Source organism: Puccinia triticina, chromosome 13A (genome assembly GCF_026914185.1).
Source record: "Puccinia triticina chromosome 13A, complete sequence".
Taxonomy (NCBI): Eukaryota; Fungi; Basidiomycota; class Pucciniomycetes; order Pucciniales; family Pucciniaceae; genus Puccinia; species Puccinia triticina.
The window spans coordinates 3,113,241-3,137,869 of NC_070570.1; the positions used below are offsets into that span (position 1 = coordinate 3,113,241).

The following is a 24,629-nucleotide window of genomic DNA, read 5'->3' on the forward strand; positions in this document are numbered from 1 at the left end:
ATGTCGTCCTCTCGGCTCTCGTTGCGTCCCTCGCCCTCACGACCCAAATCTTCCGGCAGGAAAGCAGCTCTACTGCCTGCTCAAATCCCTCTCCCGCCGTCGCCTCCCGCCTCAGATGGAATCGAAGATCCCTTCGGTCCGCAATCACCCCAGCGGGGATCCTCCCGTCGAGTCTCCCCACGAGCTAAAACATCCGCGTCTCGGCAACCTGTCCCCCAACCTCCACGTCGCCGCAGCACCCATCTGGCGCTCGAGGCGGTCGTCGAATCCAAGCAAGACATCGGCCGAACGCGCTCCAGGAAGCGTTGCGTGCTTGCAGACCAGCTCGACTCCAGCTCGCCTCCCACGAGTCCGACCAACAGGAAATCCGCCCGGACTACTAAGCGAGTCAAGCTTTCCCAAGCATCTCCTGCTTGTCGATCGCCACCCTCTTCGCCCATTCGTGCCCCCAGAGATACTCCTAATAACCCGTTCCTTGTCAAAGCCGGCGAGAAACCGCGCCGGGCTGGCGCCCGACGCGACGAAGAACACCGCAAATTGGTCTATGTCTTGTTTGTCTCTTTTCCCAACTGTTATCCTTTTTCCCCGTTCGGCCTGAGTTCTAATCGCCACATGCTTTCTTGTTGCTCGTTTTCCCGTTCCTTGATACAGCCGAGGAAAACGAATACCGTATGACACGACGGAGGACTTGAACCACGCCGGAGGATCCCCGTTTGGCTCGTCGTGTCCGAAGCTCTTGTTCCCGTCGCCGCCGAGTCCCGGGCCCGCACGGAAGCTGAAGTTCACGGACGAGGACGAGATCTTCGGCGGGAGTGGTGGGGGAGGACAGATGAGTCCCAGTCGGGCCAACCAACGCGACCGCACCCAGCTCGGCTACCAGACCCCCAAACGCGACAACAACAAGGCTAAAAATCGTCCCGACGGCTCCCACATGCTTCCTACCCCTCAGAGTAGACCTCGACGCTCGGTCGTCCCTCCGGCTTCTTCTTCTCGTCAAGTCCTCGCTCACCCCGTCAAGACCGGTAAAACCATGGCTAAGGCTATGAGATGATCGTCTGCCCTCTTTTTCTTTTTGAATTGCTTTTGTTTCTACCTCCCTCTTTTCGTTGACCCTGTCTTGGAGCTTGATCGCCTCTAGTCTTTAACTCATCCAGATCCTACTTAAAAACTACAAAATCTATCAAAAAAAATACAAGTCTATGATATATGTACCCCCTTTTCTTTCTTGTCCCGTTGATGAACGACCGATCTCTAAAAAACCCTACCCATACTGCTTGAATTATATACCTACACATACACTCTGGTTCTCTTCCTTATCCTTATACATTCTTGTTGTGAGAAGTAGAGATGAATTCTTTGAAAAAACCAGAACTTTACACAATTAGGTAATTAGGTTTTCCCTGATTTATGTTTTCGCACTCCTCTTGATATTCATCCATCCTTCTTTGTGTAGATATGTCTTTGGTTGTTCTATTATCAGTATGACATGCGCTTGGTGGTTATTCCCTTTGGTTGTTTGGTTTCTTGTTGATCGATCAATCAAGACAATTAAGAGACCTTTAATGGAAGAAGGTTGTTTTGCAGATTCTTGAGGACTTGTGTGCACACAGAGTGGTCTTCAAAATTGAAATCAAGAACTCACAAAATCATCATTCCATACAGCTGTTGTGTAAAAGCTTGTGGTTTTCTGCACTTTTTTATTTTTTTTTCTGACCCAATTATTTTTTGTTCACCCTGGCTCAATGGCACAGGTCACTCCTGAACAGGACTGGTTCTAACTTAACTAAGTCCCTCCTCGGGGGTGCGAAGCGACCTCCGAAGGAGGGACTTATGACTTATGTCACACTTCTTGCCTGAGAGATTGGGGCTTTTGTGGCTTTTTATGCCATTTTTTCCTTTCTCCCTTCACACCGGAAAAACTAGGCAGCCTTGGCTGGAGCCCTGAAGGGTCAAGATAGCTGAACATCTTGGCTTTGTGTCCCTGTCCTCATGATGAGGATTGGATGCAGGGGCTGCAGTGGCCAAGGCCTCTTAGGCAGCAATTATAAACGCAAATTCGAGATTTTTTCGAAAAGTAACTGAAAAGATTTTCAAAAGAAATTACAATTTTATTTTATTTTCTTTTCTTTCAAATATCTTTTGATTGAATTTCAGATCATTGGGTGCAGTTATAAACACCCAATGCCACGCGTCCACAAAGCGTGTACATAAGACTCAAGAGCCTGTAGCCAGTGTACCACGCAAGCCACCTCCGTTATTGGAACGGACATGGCTTAATCGTGGAGCCTCTCCACCACACTGCAATACATAGCCAGCCTCCTGGGGTTTCTGCAGCGCCAGTATCCTCCTGGGTGGAACAAGACAATTTCTGAGTCGTCTGCCAAAGCCACACCGCTCACGATGCTACCTCCCCCGCTCCTCAACATCAACACCTCGAATCAGTTGATGGCCTTTTGGTTCTCCAATCAGCACCCGCACGAAGAGGTTTATATACGAGCAACCCGGCAGGTGTTTAAGCGACCCCCCCGATGGGAGCCATGGAACGATCCCCTCATGCCACACACGAGATTTGTTGAATATTTCCGGATGTCCTTGGCCAATTTCCACTGGCTAGCCGACAGCTTACAAGATACTTTGCAGCTCGATCCCTTGCGGCGTGGAGATCCGCTATCCGTGGAGGCTCAGGTTGCCGTTGGCCTTTATCGGCTTGGCCACGGGTCCTGTTATGTTACGATTGGCCACGTTTTTAGCATTGGCAAGGAAACGGCTGATAAAGCGTCTGCGCGGTTTGTTACTGCCGTCCTGCAGACGTTCAGGTTGAATACCGTCAGGTGTGTGCTTCTGTAATCCTCTCCCAACGTCTATGACTGATCCCTCCCATTGATGCCAGCTTTCCTCGTCTGGACAATCATGAACAATGGGATGAGATCAAAGCATCTTTTGAAGAGAAGCATGGAATCCCGGACATTGTTGGTGCGATTGACGGGACGCACATCCCGTTGGCCATGCCGGCAGAGGATCGCTGGAAAGGGTATGTCAATAGGAAAAGTTGGTTGTCCATTGTGTTCCAATGCGTCGTGGACGGTGACGGTAACTTCCGTAATGTACATTCATTAGCTCTATTTTCCCTGCCCTTTGGCTGTTCAGCTTGGGTCACTGATACTTTTGGTTCAGGTCAGCGGGGGTGCCCCGGGCTCCATGCACGATAGCCGACTGTTTCGGCGTTCACAACTGGGTCATAGTCTTTCACCAGCCTCGCCAGTTGCGCTGATGATACCTGAGGGCTCTTACCTCATAGGCGACGCCGGCTATCCATCTAACGTCAGGATACTGGTACCGTATCCTTCACTGGCGCGCGAAGACAATGTGGATTTCAACTTCATCCACTCTTCAACCAGGATGGTTGTCGAACGGGCCTTTGGTCAGCTGAAGAATCAATTCCGGATCCTCCTGACGGCACAAAAGGCCAAGCCCCTTCGAGCCAGAAATAACACGTTTGCCTGTATGATTCTTCATAATCTCTTACAAAGACGAGGCTCTCTCTACCTTCAAGTATGGGACGAAAGGAGCTCTAATGAGGATCTTTTTAACGAGGTACCCGCGGCCGATGCGCGCGCTGGGGACAGAGCTGGCTATCAGCCTAATCCTCCAGTTGAACACATGAACTCAATTAGGGATAGGCTCCGGTCTTATTTAGTGTAGTTAGCTTCTTGTGATTAAAGTAATCCATCAAATCATATGGCGATGCTATTCTTCCAGTGGCGGCTGAGCCGCTGCTTCCAATGCCTCCGCGGCGTCCATGGATCTGATTAAGATCTTATTGCTATTAATCCTGTGGCCGCTGAGCCGCTGCGTCCAATGCCTCTGCGGCTTCCCAAGCCGCCACTTCGTCTAATGCCACCCCCGTTTGACATCCCGCGGCGTCCATGGCTTGGCGGATCCGGGCCATCGCATCACGTGATGCCCTCTGCACGTCATCTGGGGAGTCGTATTCCTCCAATGATATCGTTGAATGACAGGATGACATGGGCTCACGGATGCCCCATGCCGTTTCGGAGGAGTATACCGCCGTGCTCTCATCAGTCCGCTCCGATGACACAAGGACGGGGCTGCTGACGGGTTGGTGATTCTAGCAGTGTTTACCATGGTCAGTGATAGGATCATTGGTGCCCAGCGCCTGAAGATGGTTGCTAACCTGTTCGGATATGGACACATATTCATACCCCTGCTGGGGACGGGTACCATTGCATTGGTCTGCTGATGGGGCTAGCCCGGTCGTGCCAAGGACTCGCGTGTGAAGGGCTATTGTCTCCTGCTCGTTTGAATCCGGGATGCTAGGGTTGTGGGCTGGGTCAAATTGCTGGGAGCTAGAGGCCTCGGGAACACTGGCGGCGTCTTTTGTGTCGCCCATGTCTATGGATGATCCCTTGGCGGTGTCCTTGGGAGTTGGGGGCTGCGCGTCAAACCTAGTAGAAGCCCATGAAACTAGGGATGAAGCGTGGCCCACAGTCCAGGTGGATCCGGACCCCCCCAGCCAGAAGACCTCATCCGGCATCTCCCTGATCAGCCTATTCCGATCCGTCCGGTCAATCCTCTGCCATTGTTCACCCACACAACACATCATCATCAACATTCAAATGACACCAGTCCAAGGAATCTTGTGGAGCTCTGACGGGGTCAACGGTGGGCCTCCTTCAATGACCATACTCATTGATTGGATGTCCACTGGAGACAATTATCAGCGGTGGCATGGATTAGGGTCGCAGGCTGCAAAGCGCGCAATGTCCCAGGAGATACTCAGGGAGTTGGCCGTCTACGGGATTAACAATCGCAAGGCAACAGGTCAGCCCTCCGGCTTATCTGATCATTTGCATGTTCCTCCACTGACGCACCAACCACCATTGTAGAGATATGCCTTTGGATTTTCTTCCTTGAGCAATCCTACAAGGAAGCCGCGGCGTTCCGCCGCGCCTCAGTGGGCTCCCAATGGGGCATTGATCCAACAGGTCGCCGAGTATCCGTGGAATGTCAGTGAATGCCAGTGATCTCGGTCGTCATCATTTTCATGGCAATAAAATCCTGACAATGCCTCTGATCCTCCACACAGCTCATACCCGGCGCATTTGCAGGCACTGGGATTGACTTAACCCAATTTTGGCCCCGTACGAGGCCATCTCAATGGAAGATTGAATCAGAACTTAGATTCCATATTAGAGCTTTTACCAACTTCTTCTGATTAGAGACATGTTCCGAGACACTTAGAAGCAAATAGATAACAGCTATTTTGCCAACAGTATAATGCTTTTCTGATAGAGAAAACAAGGAGAAACCTCGAGAATAATCAGCCAAAGCTACTGGAGAGTTGCAAGGAAAAGCATATGGAAAAGAATATGGTCCATAAGTAATTCTGATGGGGATAAAATAGAGAATGATCTGTAATAATATGCAGAAGCCACAGGAGGGTGATAAATCTAGTGATTGACAGCATGCGAGGCAGCGCGTAACATGAGGTACTAATTCCTGTTGGCCAGATTGCCAAGCATGGTCAACATGGCAGTCTCAAATAGTTGCCGGGATTTCTCCTGTGCGGCCCGATCGGATGCCATGCGCTCCTGGTTGGCCTCATATCTTTGTGCCTCTTCTTTGCGGGCCTCTTCATGCACCCGACGATCATCCTCTTGAACCTGAGCTCGTCGTTCGGCATTCTCGCGTTCCAACTTGAGATGGCCCTTGGCAATCGCCCGTGCGGCCTCTGCATCCTTGAAGGTCGCCGCCCGCGTGGCTTCTTTCTGATCCTCGCGCTTCTTGGCGTGTGCACGTTCATCCGCCCGCAACTGGTCCTGTCGCCGGCGATCCTCGTCCTGTCGCCGGCGATCCTCCATCATCCATAGGCTTGACGTCTCCTGGGCCTTTTGCATCATCACGAGCATCCCGGCCGCAGTGGTATCTTCCGGCTTGACGACCTCAGTACGACCGCGGCGTCGTGCAGACAACTCGACAACCCTTGGGGGCTGCGGGGCCGGCGGCATCGGCAAGCTAGTTGGAGGGCGGTTCAATGGCTGAGATGAAGGGATTGGCGGGAGAATTCCCGCGGGCTGAGTCAATGGCTGCGACAAAGGTAGAACGACAGGGTTTGTGTCAACCCCAGCCGCCTCTGCCGCCTCAGGTTCTGGGTCGGATGGAGGATTGAGGGCTAATTCTGCCGCGGTCAACCCGGCCTCGCCTTGGTGGTCCCGGGCGGCGGTTGCGGCATCCGAGTTGCTGATTGGGTCCTCCCCACCCCCCTCTGGGCCAATGTCAGCAACCAAGGCCGCCAAGTTGTTTGAGATCTCTTCATGCCCGTAAGCTACCGTGGCCGCGTTGTCACCATGCATCGAGGAGATGTAATGCCAATACTGGAAGAGAGCAGATGGATTGGCCACGCATCCCATAGAGATAATGAGCACGAAGGGAAACTTACCGATGCAGGAAAGCTCTTCTGTGTGAGTACTACATATAGCCCACCACTGCCCGAATGGGATAGCATATTGTACACCTCCTAGGTGCGCATCATGGCAGAGAGTGCATCAGTTTCCATGTGCACGGATCCAGTAAGAGCTGCCTACTTACTTTCCAAACTCCCATAACCACTCGGTAACGCCGGGCCAGGCTGTCCTTAACCCGGTCCGCTATCAAGGGGTAAGCCTCGCGCGCTGGATTGCATTGGTTATAGTAAGTCACCCAGTTCATGTAGCCTGGGCGGACACGATCAAGCTCGTCAAACTCCGTTTTGACCTCGTTGTACCACTGCAATAGTTCCAGAGTGGCTTCCTCCGTCCACAGCGAGCGAGGCGTCGGCGGAGGCGTTTCTGCGGCTATGATGGCCGCGCGAACACCCTTGTGTAGTTTCTTGAGGCGCACCGCTTCAAGCCGCTCGGCCGTGATCCTGGCGCGATCCGCCTGCTTTTGAGCCTTGAGGGCCTCAGCAGCGTCGATTTCCGCCCGGGTTCTGTTCTGCTGGCGAGTCGACGATGATGCCACTCGGGCTCGAGTCGACGATGATGCCACTCGGGCTCTGCCTCTAGATCCCCCGCCACGAGATCCACCGCCACGAGTGGTGCAGGGGCCCCTTGCAAAAGCATTAGTAGGGCTGATACCTGCTTGCAAACCTGTGATTGCCTGCGCAGATTGGCCAACGGTATTGTCGTTCGAAGACCCCAAAGAACCTGGGGTCTGGAGCAATCCGGCCGGGGTGTTGGAATTGACAGGCGTGCGCTGTCCACGGTTAGGCAAGACCGGTTCGTGGTCCTGAGGTGAGTTGGGATTGTCGACGTGGGCTGACCCTGATAATAGGGCAGGATCAAGGCCAAAAGAGGCAGAGCCTTCAATATCTTGATGCTGCTGAGTGGACATTGTGTCAGATGGCAGTGGATGGATGATGGATTGTGGGGTGAGCAGATATGGGAGTCAGATGACTGTTGGTGGTGCAGAGGGGATGATGGATGGCGGATGGGGGAACTGTGTGAAGATGGCTTGGTTGGGCGGTTTCATAGCTCTGCCGACCTCCGCCGCCCCAAAATACAGGAAATAGTATTGGGAACGGCACCAATGACCTGCAAACGGTACAGATGTACAATTCATCTATACTCATAAATGACTTTTGGAAATTTGAAAGTTTCAATCCCGCCTCCTGCGGTTCTGAAGATTTTTTGTAGTATTTTTGAAATAAAATACATTTCAAAAAAAGTTGAATAGAACTTTGGGAAAAGTTCGAATACTTCTCAAAAATATTTCAAAAAGGTGTTTATAATTGCTGCCTTAACCAGAGCATGGAGAGCTTGGTTCCTGTGTAATTGAATTGAGAAACCATACTGTTTTCCGTGGTCAGTTCAATCCGCACAGCATACAGCTCAAGGAACCTTGAAAATACATAACTTTGAAGGGTCATGGAGCAACAATGGTTGGACTTCCAGGAACATGTGTAGCGGCAAAAGATAGGGAAGAGGGAGACAAGTTTGATGATCCAAAGCGCATGCCTGGGGCCCTTTGGGAACAGGGTCAAAAATTGAAAGGCACAAAATTGCCTGCAAAAACATTTGGAAGATTGGAATCTCTCAGGCCAAAATGTGGACATTAGTCCCAAGTCCCTCCTTCGGAGGTCGCGCTTTGCGCGAGGGCGCTTCGCGCCAGCCCAGGCTGTACCAGGGCCCTCCGAAGTGGGGGACTTGTGTTAAGTTAGGGACTGGTTGCCCTGCTGCAAGCTTAACTAAGCCACTTGTGGTGAGCAGGTCTGGGCCATAAGCAAGAACACAAAGCTTGTGTGAGACAAGCGTCAACACCGCAAGAGCTATGCTACGCAAAGCGGTAAGCGTAGTGAAAGCGTAGTAATTTGGGTCCCACTTCGCTGCGCTTTTAGTAGCGGACTGGGCGCTACGCTTTTTGCTTTTTTTTTTTTCAAGCAGAAAAGATCCGCAAAAATAGCGAGCTATTTTCAGCGGTGAATAGCGAAATTCTGCTACACTTATTGCTACAGTAGCGGAAAAAACGCTACTTTAGTGATTTTGCTGCGCTACTGTAGCAACATTCCAATATCGATCCCCAGCATCATAATTGATGGAGGATTGATGATTAATTTTCATCTAAGGCAGTTTCCACAGAAAGGCGGACTGGCCCGCTACGCTTTTTCAAGAAAAGCTGCCCCATTTGCTACGCTTTTGGCGCTACAAGGCGCTAATAGCGCCAAAAAGCGCCGATTTTGCCGCTACGCTCAGCTTTAGCAAAAGCGGAAAAAAATTCTCTGCGCTACGCGCTAATCATATTTAAAGTAGTGGTACTGGCGCTTTGCTACCGCTTTAAGTAGCGGCCTTCCGCTCGCGCTATCGCTAATTGTCATTTGAAAAAGCGGTACCCCCGCTTTGCTACACAAAAGCGCCGCTTTTTGTAGCGAAGCGTAGCTCTTGCGGTGTTGCAAGCGTGATATAGAGCCCTCTTTTAACAGTTTCTCTTCTTGCGTCTACGCCACTCACCCCAATTTTTTGCTGTTTTGTGTTTCTGACTGTTTGCCATGTCAGTAATTTTTTCATATTTTTTTAGTGTTGTTTTTACATTTCTTCATTAGGGGGTTTCAAACATGGTGTAGGTCCTGTTTCAGGAACCCCCAATTCACAGAATCAGGGCACCTGCAACACACCCACCCAATTTTACCCAAAAAACATACAGAAATAATTTGAAAATTCATTTTGCAGGAAATTTGTTTTCCTGAATTGGGGTTCCTGAACTGGTACCTGCACCATGTTTGAAACCCCCTTTTTTGAAACCAGCTTGCAAGAAATACAAAGAAATTCTTTATTATAATGAAGAACATTACATTATGATGATGACTAAGGTTAATTAATTAAACAACACTGAGTTAAAGAAAATTAAGCAATCATTAATAACAGCTACATATATTATTGAGTCCAACTCAGTAAACATTGATCAAACGCAAGTCCAAGTTAGGGAAAAAAACAGAACACAACTCCCCAAGAACCTGTCATTCACAATCACCATGGCGGAAATACAGATGAATCCACCTTCTGGTGGCAATGATCAGCCGGATACGCTCCCTTCAACCTTGCCGGCAGATGCTATCAGTGTTACAGAAGACCCCTTACCCTTTGAAGATGTGTTGATCAACCACACAGAAGAACCATTGTTGGGAGGATCTGGACGAGTGCTCAAGAATAAATCAGGAAAACTTTCCTTGAAAAAGAATAGGGTTGAGCTTTAGGCACACCAATGATTTACTACACGCACACCAAAAAAGGTGTGAACCTCTGACCACTCCAATATTTGTTGGAGTGGGATGTGGTTCACTCCAAAACCAAATCTTTTTTGGAGTGCACATCCTTGCACTCCATGCTGGTTTGGAGTGAACACCTGGACACTCTGGTATGTACTCTTGTCCAGGGCCGGCGGAGGCCAGCCATTGAGCAATAGCACTGCCCTCTATGGCCGGTCGGCGCCGGCCATTGAGGAGAGTACATACACCAGGTCCCTCAATGACAGGTCAGACCGGTTAGCAAGAGGACTGAACCCTCTCGATGACCAGGATCAACCGGTCATGGAGAGGACACAGTCCTCTTGATAACCGGGATCAACGGGTCATCAAGAAGACTCAACCCTCTCAATGGCAGGTCAGACCGGTCAGCGAGAGGACTGAACCCTCTCAATGAACCGAACCAACTGGTCATTGAGAGGATACTGCCCTCTTGATGACCGGGATCAACCAGTAATTGAGAAGGCTCAACCCTCTCAACAACCGGGATTGACTGGTCATTGAGAGGACTCAGCCCTCTTGATGACCGGGACCGACTGGTCATTGAGAGGGCACAGCCCTCTTGATGAACGGTGTGGAACTTCTACGCAGGGCGTGATCTGAGCTTGGAAGGGAATATAGCAAAAACCAGGAAAGTTTAGGCTAAAGGTGCTTGAAGGGCTGCCTTCCTGAATAAGCTCTGGGAGAAATTTACACTAAGAATTTTAGTGTGGCTAAATCAGAAGAAATATTCTTAAGTATTTCTACTACAGACCCTAAGAACCAGGACTCTGTGCATGGGATGAGAGGTGTTATAGTTTGACGTAAGTGACTTTTTAGAAGAGTCAATTTATATTTGTTATGTTATCAAGTTCTCAATTCATGATTTCAATTTATATTATAATTATTACTATTATGATCTTACTATTTAGATGGGTGATGGAAGCGGAAGTAATTTCTTAATATTACTATTTATGCTGGCATGGGGAAGAAAGGGAACAAGAAGGGGCAGAAGAGGCCTCCTTATATAGTAAATAAACTAGTCTGAGAGTGAATTTTACAAGTGTGAAATAGTATACTACTTTGGGATGCTGTAAAGTTGTAGTGTGAAATAATAACCTATATTGGGAAGCTGTACATGATATTTGTGAAATAGTATACTACTTTGGATTATGATCACTTGGCTTGTTCCTCTTTAGGGTGAAAACATTGTCTAAGAGTAGATTTTCTAACATGTGATAATGGAATCTTTCAGCAGTGTCCCCTTCAGTCCTAGAGTAGATTTGTACTACGTAATGTGTGTGATTTGTATGTGAAACTAGGATTCTACTATGTACTTGATTATGTAACTAAATAGACTACTACTGGTTTTCTGGGTGATAATATAATTGAGAGATCTGTGTAAGATTTTGGTTGTAATATGTTTTGTACTATAATGGTTTTGTTTGTACTTTATAATACACTATTATATTAATTTTTCCCTACTTTTGATGTGTTTGTAAGTGGATTAGTCTTACCACATCCTCCCCCAACTTAGATGGACAACAGAAAGAAAGCTAATTTTTATGAATATAAAGGAAATGAAACTGTCTGAAGTGAGTTGCTGCGCCGCGCGGTCGGGCTAAGTTTGTGAATGATGGGTGTGATATTTGATTTCCCTAAGATGTTACATGGTCACCAGCTAGCGCGTATTTCTTCAAGTTTCCACGTGATTTAGCTGTGATATGTTCAGTTGAAAAGATATCACGACATTACTTATGTCATCAATCTTTCTTTCCCGTATTTCCTTGAGTTTCACAGGTTGATAATTATCTGTCACAAATTCCAATTCTACCAATTGTTCCTTGTCCAATACCGCTCGTATTTATAATTCTGGACCGCTATTGATCCCTTGACATCACTCCTCTTGGTCAAGTCATTGGCCAAGTTCCTCTTATCAATCCCTTTTTCAGTTTTCGCAAAGAATCTTCTTCACACTACCAAGATGGATGAATTTGCAATGTCGTATATTGATCAATGTAGCGTATATTGATCAATTTATATTGATCATTTTTTTTTTTATTACTCTTCTTGATACCTTTGTCTGTTTTCCATGTCTCCTTAATACTATTCTATAATCTCTCTCCTTCCCCCTGTGTTAGCTGCAAGCCACAGGAATCATTTTTTTTTGCCTGATAACATTCATAAATTTCTACATACACTATTCAATTCTTCCTGAAAAAAAGACATTGCAAGTTTCAGGATTAATCCAGGGTGGCTGAGGGGTCTCAATTTTTTTTTTTTTTTTTTTTTTTTACTTCAACACTTGATGTTATCAGAAGTCTCCAAATCAACTTTTTTTTCAAAAAAGTAAAAACATTGACCCCTGACCTCTCTCATGATACCATCCTGCACACATTTTTAATTTGAATGGTTGAACTTGCTCAAGATATTGCATATCATACTTGAAGTGCTACATGCATAGGAGGCCTTTTTGAAATTAGTTTACCATGGTTTAGCATAATTTTGTCAGGTTCTTTTTTTATCTACTTTTGTTATCAACCACAGATTAATGAGGAATATTTCCACATAAAATTTCATTGGACAATTTTTCTGCATATAAAACCCAGAAATATTGTATTTGGGGTCACGTCCATTATGCAGCAGCTACAATCTGATCAGTTGCCAAATCTCACTACTTTGTTAGTTTCTTGGTATTTCTGCAACTATATCTCAACACAGCCTGGGAATTTTTCCATGAAATTGGTACCAAATTGTTTAAAAGCCCCCATATATTCATTAAGTATCTTGGATGACCACAAAACCCCCAAATGTAGCAGCTACAATCTGATCAGTTGCCAGATCTCACTAATTCAGTAGTTTCTTGGTGTTTCTGCCATTATATCTCAAAGCAGCTTGGGAGTTCTTCCATGATATTGGTATCAAAATGATCAATAGCCCCCAAGGATTCATTGTGTACCTTAAATGACGACAAAACCCCCAAATGTAGCAGCAACAATCTGATCAGTTGCCAAATCTCACTAATTTGGTAGTTTCTTGTTGTTTCTGCCACTATATCTCAACACATCCTGGGAGTTCTTCCATGATATTGGTATCAAAATGATAAATAGCCCCCAAGGATTCATTGTGTACCTTAAATGAAAACAAAACCCCCAAATGTAGCAGCAACAATCTGATCAGTTGCCAAATCTCACTAATTTGGTAGTTTCTTGGTGTTGCTGCCACTATATCTCAACGCAGTGTGGGAGTTCTTCCATGATATTGGTATCTAAATGATCAGAAGGCCCCAAGGATTCATTGTGTACCTCAAATGACCACAAAATCCCCTAATGTAGCCCCTACGACCTGATCAGTTGCCAAGTCTCACTAATTTGGTAGTTTCTTGGTGTTTCTGCCACTATATCGCAGCGCAGCGTGGGAGTTCTTCAATTATATTGGGACCAAAATGATCATAATCCCTCAAAGGTTGATTGAGTACCTTGAATGACCACAAAACCCCCAAATGTAGCAGCCACAAAGTGTGATCAGTTGCCAAATATCACTAATTTGGTAGTTTCTTGATGTTTCTGCCACTATATCTCAGCGCAATGTGGCAGTTCTTCCATGATATTGCTACAAAAATGTTCAAATGCCCTCAAATATTCATTGTGTACCTTGAATGACCACAAAAACCCCAAATGTAGCAGCCACAATGTGATTGGTTTCCAGTTTATCCCTCCGGCGTAATTGAAGGACCCAAGCTTCCAAAAGCTCTTGAGTGGTTTCAAATGCGTCCCAATTGATACCTAAAAAGGTCTCAAACTCTAAGCCCATTGGTAAAATGGGTTGTTGGCCAAAAACAAGTTCAAAAGGCAAACAACCTGAGGTTCTTTTAGTTGAGATTCAATCAGCGAATAACACTAAAGGAAGAAAAGTTCGCCACTTTTTACCCTCTGTACCACAAAGTTTAACTAATTTATCTTTAATAGCTTGATGTCCGCGCTCTATCATCCTATTTGTTTCCGGATAATAGGGTGTCATAATTTTTACTTTAATATCTAAATTAGTTAAGGACTCTTGAAATTGATTACCAAATTTGGATCCTCTGTCTACCACGACTGTTTTCGGCGCGCCATATCAATAAATCCAATTCTCTAGAAACCACTGCGCTATTTTTTTTGCTTGAATTTTCTCCATTCCTACAGCTTCAACCCACCCCAAAAGATCATCTCAAGCTATATCTAAGTACTTCCATCAACCGGCTTTAATGTGAACAGTATCCACGCTAACTCTACCAAAAATTGTTGCCTCTCCTGTAGCAATCTTCTCTTCAGATGGTAATATTTTACTTCTTTTTTGACAAGGTTTGCAAGACTGAACCCAGTTTTTAACTATTTTTTTAAGATTAGGCCACCAAAACTGTAATTTCACTCACCAATACGTTTCATCTGTTCCACAATGGCCAAGACTTTTGTGCAACCCGTATAGTATCTCCTTTTGTATTTCTGGTACCGTAACTACTACTTGTGCAAAGGGCTGACTTTTCTTATGTAATTTACCATTTGAAATAAAAAAGAAAGCAGATTTTTGAATAATAGTTCTAAATTCCTCCGCGCTAGTGTTCAGCGGCCTATTCATTGTTGATAAGTAGATTTCTAATTTCTTCCAGAATCCTTGCTGTAATTTGAGCACGTCCTCCCCCAACTTTTCTGTTGTCCCCAACAGCCGTACAGAGAATGCCACTTTAGTCCCAAATCCTGGATGTGGATTCACCCAAACTTCATCTTTGTCAAAACACAGCGCGTCCTTTTTGTCAGCATCTGGCGGTTGTCTAGAAAGACCGTCCGGCATCGTAAACGTCTTAGCAGGAGTGTGAATTAAATCATACAAAAATAATTGAATGAAAGCTATCCACCGGTTCATTGGCGAATTAGGTAAAGATGGGTTGTTAATCATTCCAATCAAACATTTAGCATCAACATGCAATTGGAAATGTTGACCCCATAATACTGTAAACCCCCCTCCTCCTCTGGGGTTCACAAGGTGTCACCAATGGAAACCTGCCCTGTCACAGCTTTGTAGATAGCCCATTCTCCTTCCTTCCTTGGCTCAGCAGAGAACTGATACTCATTCTCTCTGAGCCAGGTAAGCTCCTTCCTTTTGTCTTTCCCTCCTTCTTCTCTCAGGAGAGAACTGATACTCATTCTCTCTGAGCCAGTAATCAAACCCCCCTGTGTTTGGTCCTAGAACTGCTCTAGGCTTTCCGCCTTGTCCCTCGTGCCCGTTCCAGCTCACTCTCAGTGAAGGACTAACAGAGTCCTGACACTTTTTTTTTCTACATCCAAACACACCAAACCAATCCGTTCCGTCCCAAAAATTCGTTCCGTTCCAAGATCCGATCCGTTCCAAAATCCGTTCCGTTCCATTCCGAATCCATTCCGTCCGAATTTCTGCCCAATTTCGTCCGAATCCACATTTTTTTTCTTTTTGTTCCATTGATTTCACCCACACATACGTAGCTCAATCTCTGCCATCGCCAACCTTGTAATCTCAGCATGAGCTCCAACAAGCCCTCCGACCAAGCAGTTAGTGACTACAAACGGCGCATCAGTCATCTCAAGGGTGTCGCGCGTTGTCTTTTGGCTAGATCGGAAGCTTCTAATTTGCCTTGGGTCTCCACCGCCCCCCTGATAGGCTCGTTCCAGTACTCAACAAAGCAAGGCCTTGAACCCATATTGTCCAAAGCAACGGCGAACTCTCTTGCACTCAACTGACGAGACCAACGGCGCAAGCAGCAGAGACATCCAATCGCCCCAACTGCCTCACCATCACGATCCTGCCCGTCCAGCTTAGCTTCCTCGTCCCTCTCCGCGCCGACCTCTCCGCCTCACTTGCCCTCCTCTGCCCCACCAGACGCGCACCTTTCTTGGTCAGCTTTGGCGGGCCCCAAAAGACACTTCACTACCAAGATGGATGAATTTGCAATGTCATATATTGATCAATATAGCGTATATTGATCAATTTATATTGATCAATATAGCGTATATTGATCAATTTATATTGATCAATATAGCGTATATTGATCAATTTATATTGATCAATTTTTTTTTTATTCCTCTTAATACCTTTGTCTGTGTTCCATGTCTCCTTAATGCTCTTCTATAATCTATCTCCTTCCCCTGTATTTGCTTCAAGCCACAGGAATCTTTTTTTTTTGTCTGATAACATTCATAAATTTATACATAAACCATTCAATTCTACATGAAAAAAATACACTGCAAGGTTTAGGATTAATCCAGAGTGGCTGAGGGGGATCAATTTTTTTTTCTTGTTTTTTTTTTACTTCAACAATTGATGTTATCAGAAGTCTCCAAATCTACTTTTTTTCCAAAAAAGGAAAAACATTGACCCCTGATCTCTATCAGTATCATGATACAATCCTGCACACATTGCTAATTTGGTTGGTTGAACTTCCTGAAGATATTGCACATCATACTTGAGGTGCTACATGCATAGAAGGCCTTTTTGAAATTAGTTTACCATGGTTTAGCATATTTTTGTTGGGTTCTTTTTTTTCTCAACTTTTGTTGTCAACCACAGATTAATGAGGAATATTTCCACATAAAATCTCATCGGACAATTTTTCTGCATAGAAAACCCAGAAATATTGTGTGTGGGGTCACATCCATTATGCAACAGCTACAGTCTGATCAGTTTGCAAATATCACTACTTTGGTAGTTTCTTGGTGTTTCTGCCACTATATCTCATCCCAGTGTGGGAATCCTTCTGCCATATGGTTACAAAAATGGTTGGCAGAAGCATTCCCACGCTGGGATGAGATATAGTGGCAGAAACACCAAGAAGCTACCAAAGTAGTGATATTTGGGAACTGATCAGACTGCAGCTGCTACATTTGGGGGCCTTGTGATGACTTAAGCTCCATAATGAATCCTTGGGGGTCTGCCAACATTTTTGTAAGCATATGGCAGAAGGATTCCCACGCTGGGATGAGATATACTTGCAGAAACACCAAGAAACTACCAAAGTAGTGATATTTGGGAACCAATCAGACTGTAGCTGCTACATTTGGGGGTCTTGTGGTGACTTAAGGTCCATAATGAATCCCTGGGGACCCGTAAACATTTTGATAACCATATGGCAGAAGGATTACCACGCTGGAATGAGATATAGTGGCAGAAACACCAAGAAACTGCCAAAGTAGTGATATTTGGGAACTGATCAGACTGTGGCTGCTACATTTGGGGGTTTTGTGGTCAGTCAAGGTACATAATGAGCCTTTGGGGGCCTGTAAACATTTTGGTAACCATATGGCAGAAGGATTCCCACGCTGGGATGGGATATAGTGGCAGAAACACCAAGAAACTACCAAAGTAGTGATATTTGGGAACTGATCAGACTGTAGCTGCTACATTTGGGGGCCTTGTGGTGACCTAGCTTCATAATGAATCTTTGGGGGCCTTTCAACATTTTGGTCTCCATATGTCAGAAGTATTCCCACGCTGGGATGAGATATAGTGGCAGAAACACCAAGAAACCACCAAATTTATTACATTTGGGAACTGATCAGACTTTAGCTGCTACATTTGGGGGTCTCGTGGTGACTTAAGGTCCAAAATGAATCCTTGTGGGCCTGTCAACATTTTGGTAACCATATGGCAGAAGGATTCCCACGCTGGGATGGGATATAGTGGCAGAAACACCAAGAAACTACCAAATTAGTGATATTTGGGAACTCATCAGACTGTAGCTGCTACATACGGGGGTCTTGTGGTGAATTCAGGTCCATAATGAATCCCTGGGGACCCGTAAACATTTTGGTAACCATACGGCAGAAGGATTACCACGCTGGGATGAGATATAGTGGCAGAAACACCAAGAAACTACCAAAGTAGTGATATTTGGGAACTGATCAAACTGTAGCTGCTAATGAATCTTTGGGGGTCTGCTAACATTTTGGTAACAATATTGCAGAAGAATCCTCAAGCTTGGATGAGATATAGTGGCATAAACACCAAGAAACTACCAAAGTAGTGATATTTGGGAACTGATCAGACTGTAGCTGCTACATTTGGGGGCCTTGTGGTGACTTAAACTCTATAAGGAATCCTTGGGGGCCTTTCAAAATTTTGGTAACCATATGGCAGAAGGATTCCCACGCTGGGATGAGATATAGTGGCAGAAACACCAAGAAACTACCAAACACCAGGAAAAAAAAAACAGTCACTTGATGACAAGTGACATCATGCCAGCTCCAGCAGGCTACCCACCATCTACCCACCATCTACCCACCATCTACCCATCATCTACCCACCATCTACCCACCATCTAACCACTTTCAGAATTGTTGAGGTGTCACGTCTGTGTCTCATGTTTTTCCTTTTCTTTTTCTGTTTCATGCTTCAAACCTTTCCATCATCTTTCACGCCTGTGACAGCTTGTAGGTAGTTACCCTGTGGCAGCAGAGACGTGGAAGTCTTCTCCTCATCCTTCCATGAACTCGCTCACTCACTGTGTTCTGCTGCCACAGGTTAGTGTTTCTTTTTCTCTCTTCCTTTTCTCTTTGTTTTCCTTTTTCTTTCCTCTGTCTCATTGCAATGACCTCATCCTTCCACGAACTCGCTCACTCACTGTGTTCTGCTGCCACAGAGGATGATTCATTTCATCAGGTTATGAGTCCCACTGCGCTACAGCTCTAGCACGTAAAATAACAGAAACTTGGTTCGTAAATCACTCAAAGGATCACATCATTCGCTCCATTCATCATAATGTCGACTAGCGATCTCACTCTAAAAGCCACTCCACCGCATATGGAGCTTATCAGCCACCCGGCTCTCAAAATCTCGGGCGTCGAGTCCCTCAAAGCTCCAGGAGTCAACTCAAACTACCTCGACTGGACAGTTCTCCTGGAGATTCACTTCAACGTGACCGGTGTCTCATACATCATCAAACCCCCACCTAACGACAAAGGCCCTCGACGGGCAACTTTCGAGCAGGACAAAATGGCTATCTGCTCCGTCATCTTGCGCACGATCGAACCGGTCAACTTGCGCTACATCCGACCATTCATCCAAGATGCGAAAGGGATGTGGGATGCACTGAAAGAGGCCCATCAGGACTCCTCATCCGGTGGACCTATGTACTGGCTACGCAAACTCACCACCGCTAGAATGTCGGGCGACGATGTGGAAGCACACATCAACGAACTCCACTCGTACGCCGAGCGCCTAAACGCCGTCGTCACCCCACAGAAACCACTTACCCCTGACGATATCCATGCGACTTCGCTCCTCAACTCCTTGCCGCCCGATTGGCTACCGTGCGTGTCCGCTCTCATGAATGAGAGCCAGGTCTCTTCCTTGAAGATCGTCTCGGCTCTTCGCCAAGAGTCTCTTTGACGCCAACAACGGCTCGAAGAAACCAAATTGATCGAGTTCGTTGCTCGGGCCAACGTCTCGAATGATCGCAAGACCCCCGCCCCATACAACTCAGCCCTCTTCTGCACCTTCTGCAACGTCAACGGTCACGAACTTTCAGCCTGCATGACTGCGGCTTGTATTCTAACCGAGCACAAACAAGCTCGCACGAAGGATCCATCTCGATCCCGTCCGGCAGAATCATCTCGCCCCACCAATCACTCTCGTCGCCAAGGCTATTGCAGAGGCAGACAGGGCCAACGACCTCCAGCCAAGGCCGGAAAAACCTCAGTCGTCGAGCTAGGTGGCGGAGACAACGATCAGGACAAGTCAGACTACTCGGGCTCAGACGAGGACGCCTACTCGCAACCACCGGCGAGAGCCGGGAATGCAGTTGTGGTATTGGAACAAGCCTCAGCCGCAAACGCAGCTAGTCCCTGTGACGCGAATCTTGACTCAGGGTGCACAAACTGCATGACGCCGTACTCAACCGGAGTCTCCAATATCAAGAAGGACAACACCCCGGTACGCCTTACTGACCACTCACTTGTCACCTCCTCTCATCGTGGCACTGCTACCTTGCCGTTGTCCTCCCCGGTCTCTGTACCAACTCTTGTCGTCCCCGACCTTCACGAACCCCTACTGTCTATTGCTGCAATGTGCGACGCCGGTCTCACCTGCGTATTTTCCAAGGACAAGTGCGATATACTTCAGTCGTCCACCCCTGAGATCAGAGGTGACACCGTTGGACAAGGATACCGTAAAGGAAACCTTTACTACCTGCCGTCCAACGAGGTAAAGTCCTTTTCAACCTCCTGTCATGCGCTGTTGACCGTTGACAGCTCTCTCCTCGGTTTTCATCGACGCCTATCCCACATAGGCCTCAAACCTCTGAAGGCTCTCTTCAAGATTCTCGGTATCAAGCCCACCACGATGAACAAAATTGATGTCCAGCGTTGTCCCATCTGTGTACAATCAAAAATGCACCAAACCTCCTTCAAGTCTCAAGCACTGTACAGATCCGATGTTCCGGGGAAGCTTATTCACTCCGATGTCGGCTCTTTCGAAGTACAGTCCAGGGAAGGTTATAAATACTTTGTTACCTTCATAGATGATTTCTCAAAAGCTGTTTCCATTTATCCGATGAAATCAAAATCAAATGTCTTCTCATGCTTCAAACTATTCCGTGCTCATTTTGAGAAAGACAGATCACACAAAATCCTGGCACTGCGCTCTGACAATGGAGGAGAGTACCTGTCATCTGAGTTCACCAACTATCTTGATCACGCCGGAATCTCACATGAACCAGGGCCGCCCCATTCCCCTGAATTGAACGGAGTGGCCGAGAGGACAAATCGCACGATTGGAAATCTGGTTCGCTGCTCTCTCTTGAGCGCGGGTCTTCCAAAGTCTTTTTGGGCTGATGCCCTTCGTCACATATCTTTTAGTCTCAACTCTTTTCCTTGTTTCACCCCCACCGGATTCAAACAACCAAACGGAACGCTTGGGAAGCCACTAGTTGATGTGTTGGCGCTACACCCTTTTGGCTGCTTAGTCTGGTATAAAGTGCCGGAGGCAAACCGGAAAAAGTTGGACGCAAAGGGACGGTCGGCCATCCTGCTGTCCTACCTTGGTGACGGTAACGGGTACCGAGTGTGGGATCTCGAAAGGAGGACAGTGATCAAGTCAAGGGACGTCCTTTTTGATGATCTTTCCTTTCCCTATGGTTGCCAGCTTGAACGCAAGCCCCCTCGACTGGCCGTTGAACTTTTGTGGCCCATCCGGCAGGCTCAGCCATCTCCATCAAGACAGATTCAAGCTCCTTCGATCCTTGGCCCGGATTCAACTTCTCCACTCCCTCCTCCCCTCAACATCCCGCTTCAACCTCGCTTTGACCGTCGTCTGACGGCATCCATCCACGCGACGCCGAAGAACCCGCCAACCGCAGCTCCTATCTCGCCATCCGCCCCATCTACCCCTCCTCCATCTCCCACCACACCTTCTTCTCCCCCTCCTGCTCCACCTTCCTCAACGGACGTCTCCAGGAACCGGTTTATATGGAACAGCCTCCGGGCTTTGAAGACCCGGAACACCCCGATTGGGTCTGCGAGGTGAAGCGCTCCATCTATGTGCTCAAACAATCTCCCCGCGAATGGAATGTCGAGCTCCACCGTGGACTAGTGGATTGCGGCCTAAGACAATCGAAGTACGATCCAACACTATACTTCACGATCAAAAATGACGCCCTTGTTGGTGCGGTTGCAGTTCATGTCGATGACCTGGCCATAGTCGGAGAGCCCTCCTTTGTTACGCCACTGATTGAAGCGTTGGGACGTCGTTTCAAGATCGGCGCGGATGAGGAACTTCACCATTTCCTCTCCATGAAGATCGAGAGGAACATTGATGATCGTCTACTGTACATCTCTCAAGCCCATTACATTGCTGACATGGGTAATCGCTTTCTAACCTTGGATCCGGTCTTGGTCAAGACTCCCACGGACTCGTACTTCAAGGATCTAGTCCCAAGGAAGCCAAATGAACCGGTGTCCTCCGGCCCTTACCCCCAGCTTATTGGTGCTCTCTTGTGGGCTTCACAGTGCACTCGTCCAGATGTTGCCTTTGCGGTCAACAGACTCTCACAATTTCTCCGGGACCCGTCTGAATCTCACTGGAGAGCGGCCGTCAGAGTACTCCACTACCTCATCTCCACCAAATCTCTACGTCTTCGACTCGGCGGCTCCTTGAACTGTGCGGGCTTCTCGGATTCGGATTGGGCTGAAGATAGACATGACAGAAGATCAACATCCGCATACACTTATCGGATAGGCGATGGGGCCATTTCTTGGAAGTCCCGAAAACAGGCCACTGTGTCCCTCTCCAGCACGGAGGCCGAGTACAAGGCAATGTTGGACTCGTGCAAGGAGGGACTTTGGCTCAGGTATGTCCTGGCCGAATTGAAACTGAGCCCTCAATCAGCCATTCCCCTTCACGTCAACAACGCTGGAGCTGAGGCACTTGCCAAGAATCCCAAGCATCACGCGCGCACCAAACATATTGATGCGCGCTACCATTTCTCGCGAGAGTGTGTTAAAAGCGGCAAAATCTCTGTCCTTCATGTGTCAACAAAAGACATGTTGGCTGACATGTTGACCAAACCTTTGAATTGAGTCCTTCTTGAGGACCACCGGGCTTGTTTTGGCGTCGTCTAATCTCTCTCACTTCTCTCTCCCTTCCTTCATCTCTTCTTAACTTTATCTTTCCCTCTCTTATCCGTTCTATCTCTTTAAAGTATTTCTTTCTTGCCTGTCCTCTCTTCCCTGTTTTTCTTTTCTGTTTTCTTTTTGCTTTTCTGGGTTTTCAGCAAGGGGGGGTGTTGAGGTGTCACGTCTGTGTCTCATGTTTTTCCTTTTCTTTTTCTGTTTCATGCTTCAAACCTTTCCATCATCTTTCACGCCTGTGACAGCTTGTAGGTAGTTACCCTGTGGCAGCAGAGACGTGGAAGTCTTCTCCTCATCCTTCCACAAACTCGCTCACTCACTGTGTTCTGCTGCCACAGGTTAGTGTTTCTTTTTCTCTCTTCCTTTTCTCTTTGTTTTCCTTTTTCTTTCCTCTGTCTCATTGCAATGACCTCATCCTTCCACGAACTCGCTCACTCACTGTGTTCTGCTGCCACAGAGGATGATTCATTTCATCAAGAATTTCCACAGGAGATCCTCAGTTTTCACTATTGCTGGTCAGCTGATACTCAGCTTTAGCTCCAAGCTTATGCTCAGCTTTGTTGCCCAGATCATGCTCAGCTTTTTTGCCCAGCTCATGCTCAGCTTTGTTGCCCAGATCAGAACCAGTCCTGGCCCAGCTGTGTTTTAGCTTTATTCCAGTCATGGCTCATCTTAGACTCATACTAGGACTATCATTGGCCCAATCATTGCTCAGCTTTGGACCAGTATTGGCTCAGCTGATTTTCAGCTTTGGATAAATCTTGGCCCAGCCAATGCTCAGATTCTGAGTCTGACCACTCCTGTAACAGCTTATGCTCATCTGTGGACCAGCCTTGGCTCAGCTGATGCTGAGCTGTGGATCAACCTTGGCTAAGACAATGCTCAGCTGTGGACCAGCCTTGTCTCAGCTGATGCTCAGCTGTGGACCGGCCTTGGCTCAGCTGATGCTGAGCTGTGGACCAGCCTTGGCTCAGCTGATGCTCAGCTGTGGACCAGCCTTGGCTCAGCTGATGCTCAGCTGTGGACCAGCCTTGGCTCAGCTGATGCTCAGCTGTGGACCAGCCTTGGCTCAGGTGATATTAATCTTTTTAATAGTCTCAAAACATCTGATACTCAGCTTTAGAACAGCCTTGGCTCAGCCAATGCTCAGCTTTGTACCAGCATTGGCTCAGCTGATTCTCAGCCTTTGAAAGGTTTTGGGCCAGCTGGTGTTAATCTTTGGAACAGTATTGTCCCAGCTGATCCTAAGCTCTGCACAAGCCTTTTCCAAGATGATGCTCAGCTTTGGACCATTGTTGGCTAAGCTGATGCTCAGATTTGGAATATTCTTGGTCCAGCTGACACTTGGATTTGTATCAGGCTTGGAATATCCAATGCTCAGCTGTGGCCCAGGCTCAGCCAATGCTCAGCTTTGGCCCAGGCTCATTCAATGCCTACTGCTCAGCTTATGATGACCATCAGCTGTTCCTGGGAAAAAATTAGGATCAGCTAACTGTGCCACATTGAGCGCTCTGGTGCAGTCCTGCAAGCTCTACAAGTGCTGGTGGAGCAGACTTGAAGCAGCGCTGGAGTAGCTCTGGAGCAGAAACCAAAGCTGCATCATGTCACTTGCCATCAAGTGACTATTTTTTTTTCCTGGTGAAAGTTGTTATATTTGGGAACTGATCAGACTGTAGCTGCTACATTTGGGGGTCTTGTGGTGAGTTAAGGTCCACAATGAATCCTTGTGGGCCTTTCAACATTTTGATAACCATATGTCAGAAGTGTTCCCACGCTGGGATGAGATATAGTGGCAGAAACACCAAGAAACTACCAAAGTAGGGATATTTGTGAACTGATCAGACTGTAGCTGCTACATTTGGGGGTTTTGTGGTCAGTAAAGGTACGTAATGAAACTTTTGGGGCCTCTTAACATTTTGCTAACCATGTGGCAGAAGGATTCCCACACTGGAATGAGATATAGTGGCAGAAACACCAAGAAACTACCAAAGTAGTGATATTTGGGAACTGATCAGACTGTAGCTGCTACGTTTGGCGTTCTTGTGGTGACTTAAGGTCCATAATGAATCCTTGGGGGCCTGTAAAAATTTTGGTAACCATATGTCAGAAGGATTCCCACGCTGAGATGGGATATAGTGGCAGAAAGCCAAGAAACGACCAAAGTAGTGATGTTTGGGAACTGATCAGACTGTAGCTGCTACATTCGGGGGTTTTGTGGTGAC

The 24,629-nt window shown here is 47.1% G+C and overlaps 1 protein-coding gene across 1 annotated transcript; it reads left to right on the plus strand.

The window, feature by feature from the left end:
• PtA15_13A300 (uncharacterized protein) lies at positions 1–1,051 on the plus strand (the record flags this gene model as incomplete). The annotated part of the gene is made up of 2 exons (XM_053162485.1): positions 1–551; positions 652–1,051. The coding sequence occupies 2 exons, from the start codon at positions 1–3 to the stop codon at positions 1,049–1,051; spliced, it is 951 nt and encodes a 316-aa protein (XP_053026455.1).
• Between the last annotated feature and the right edge of the window lie 23,578 nt (positions 1,052–24,629).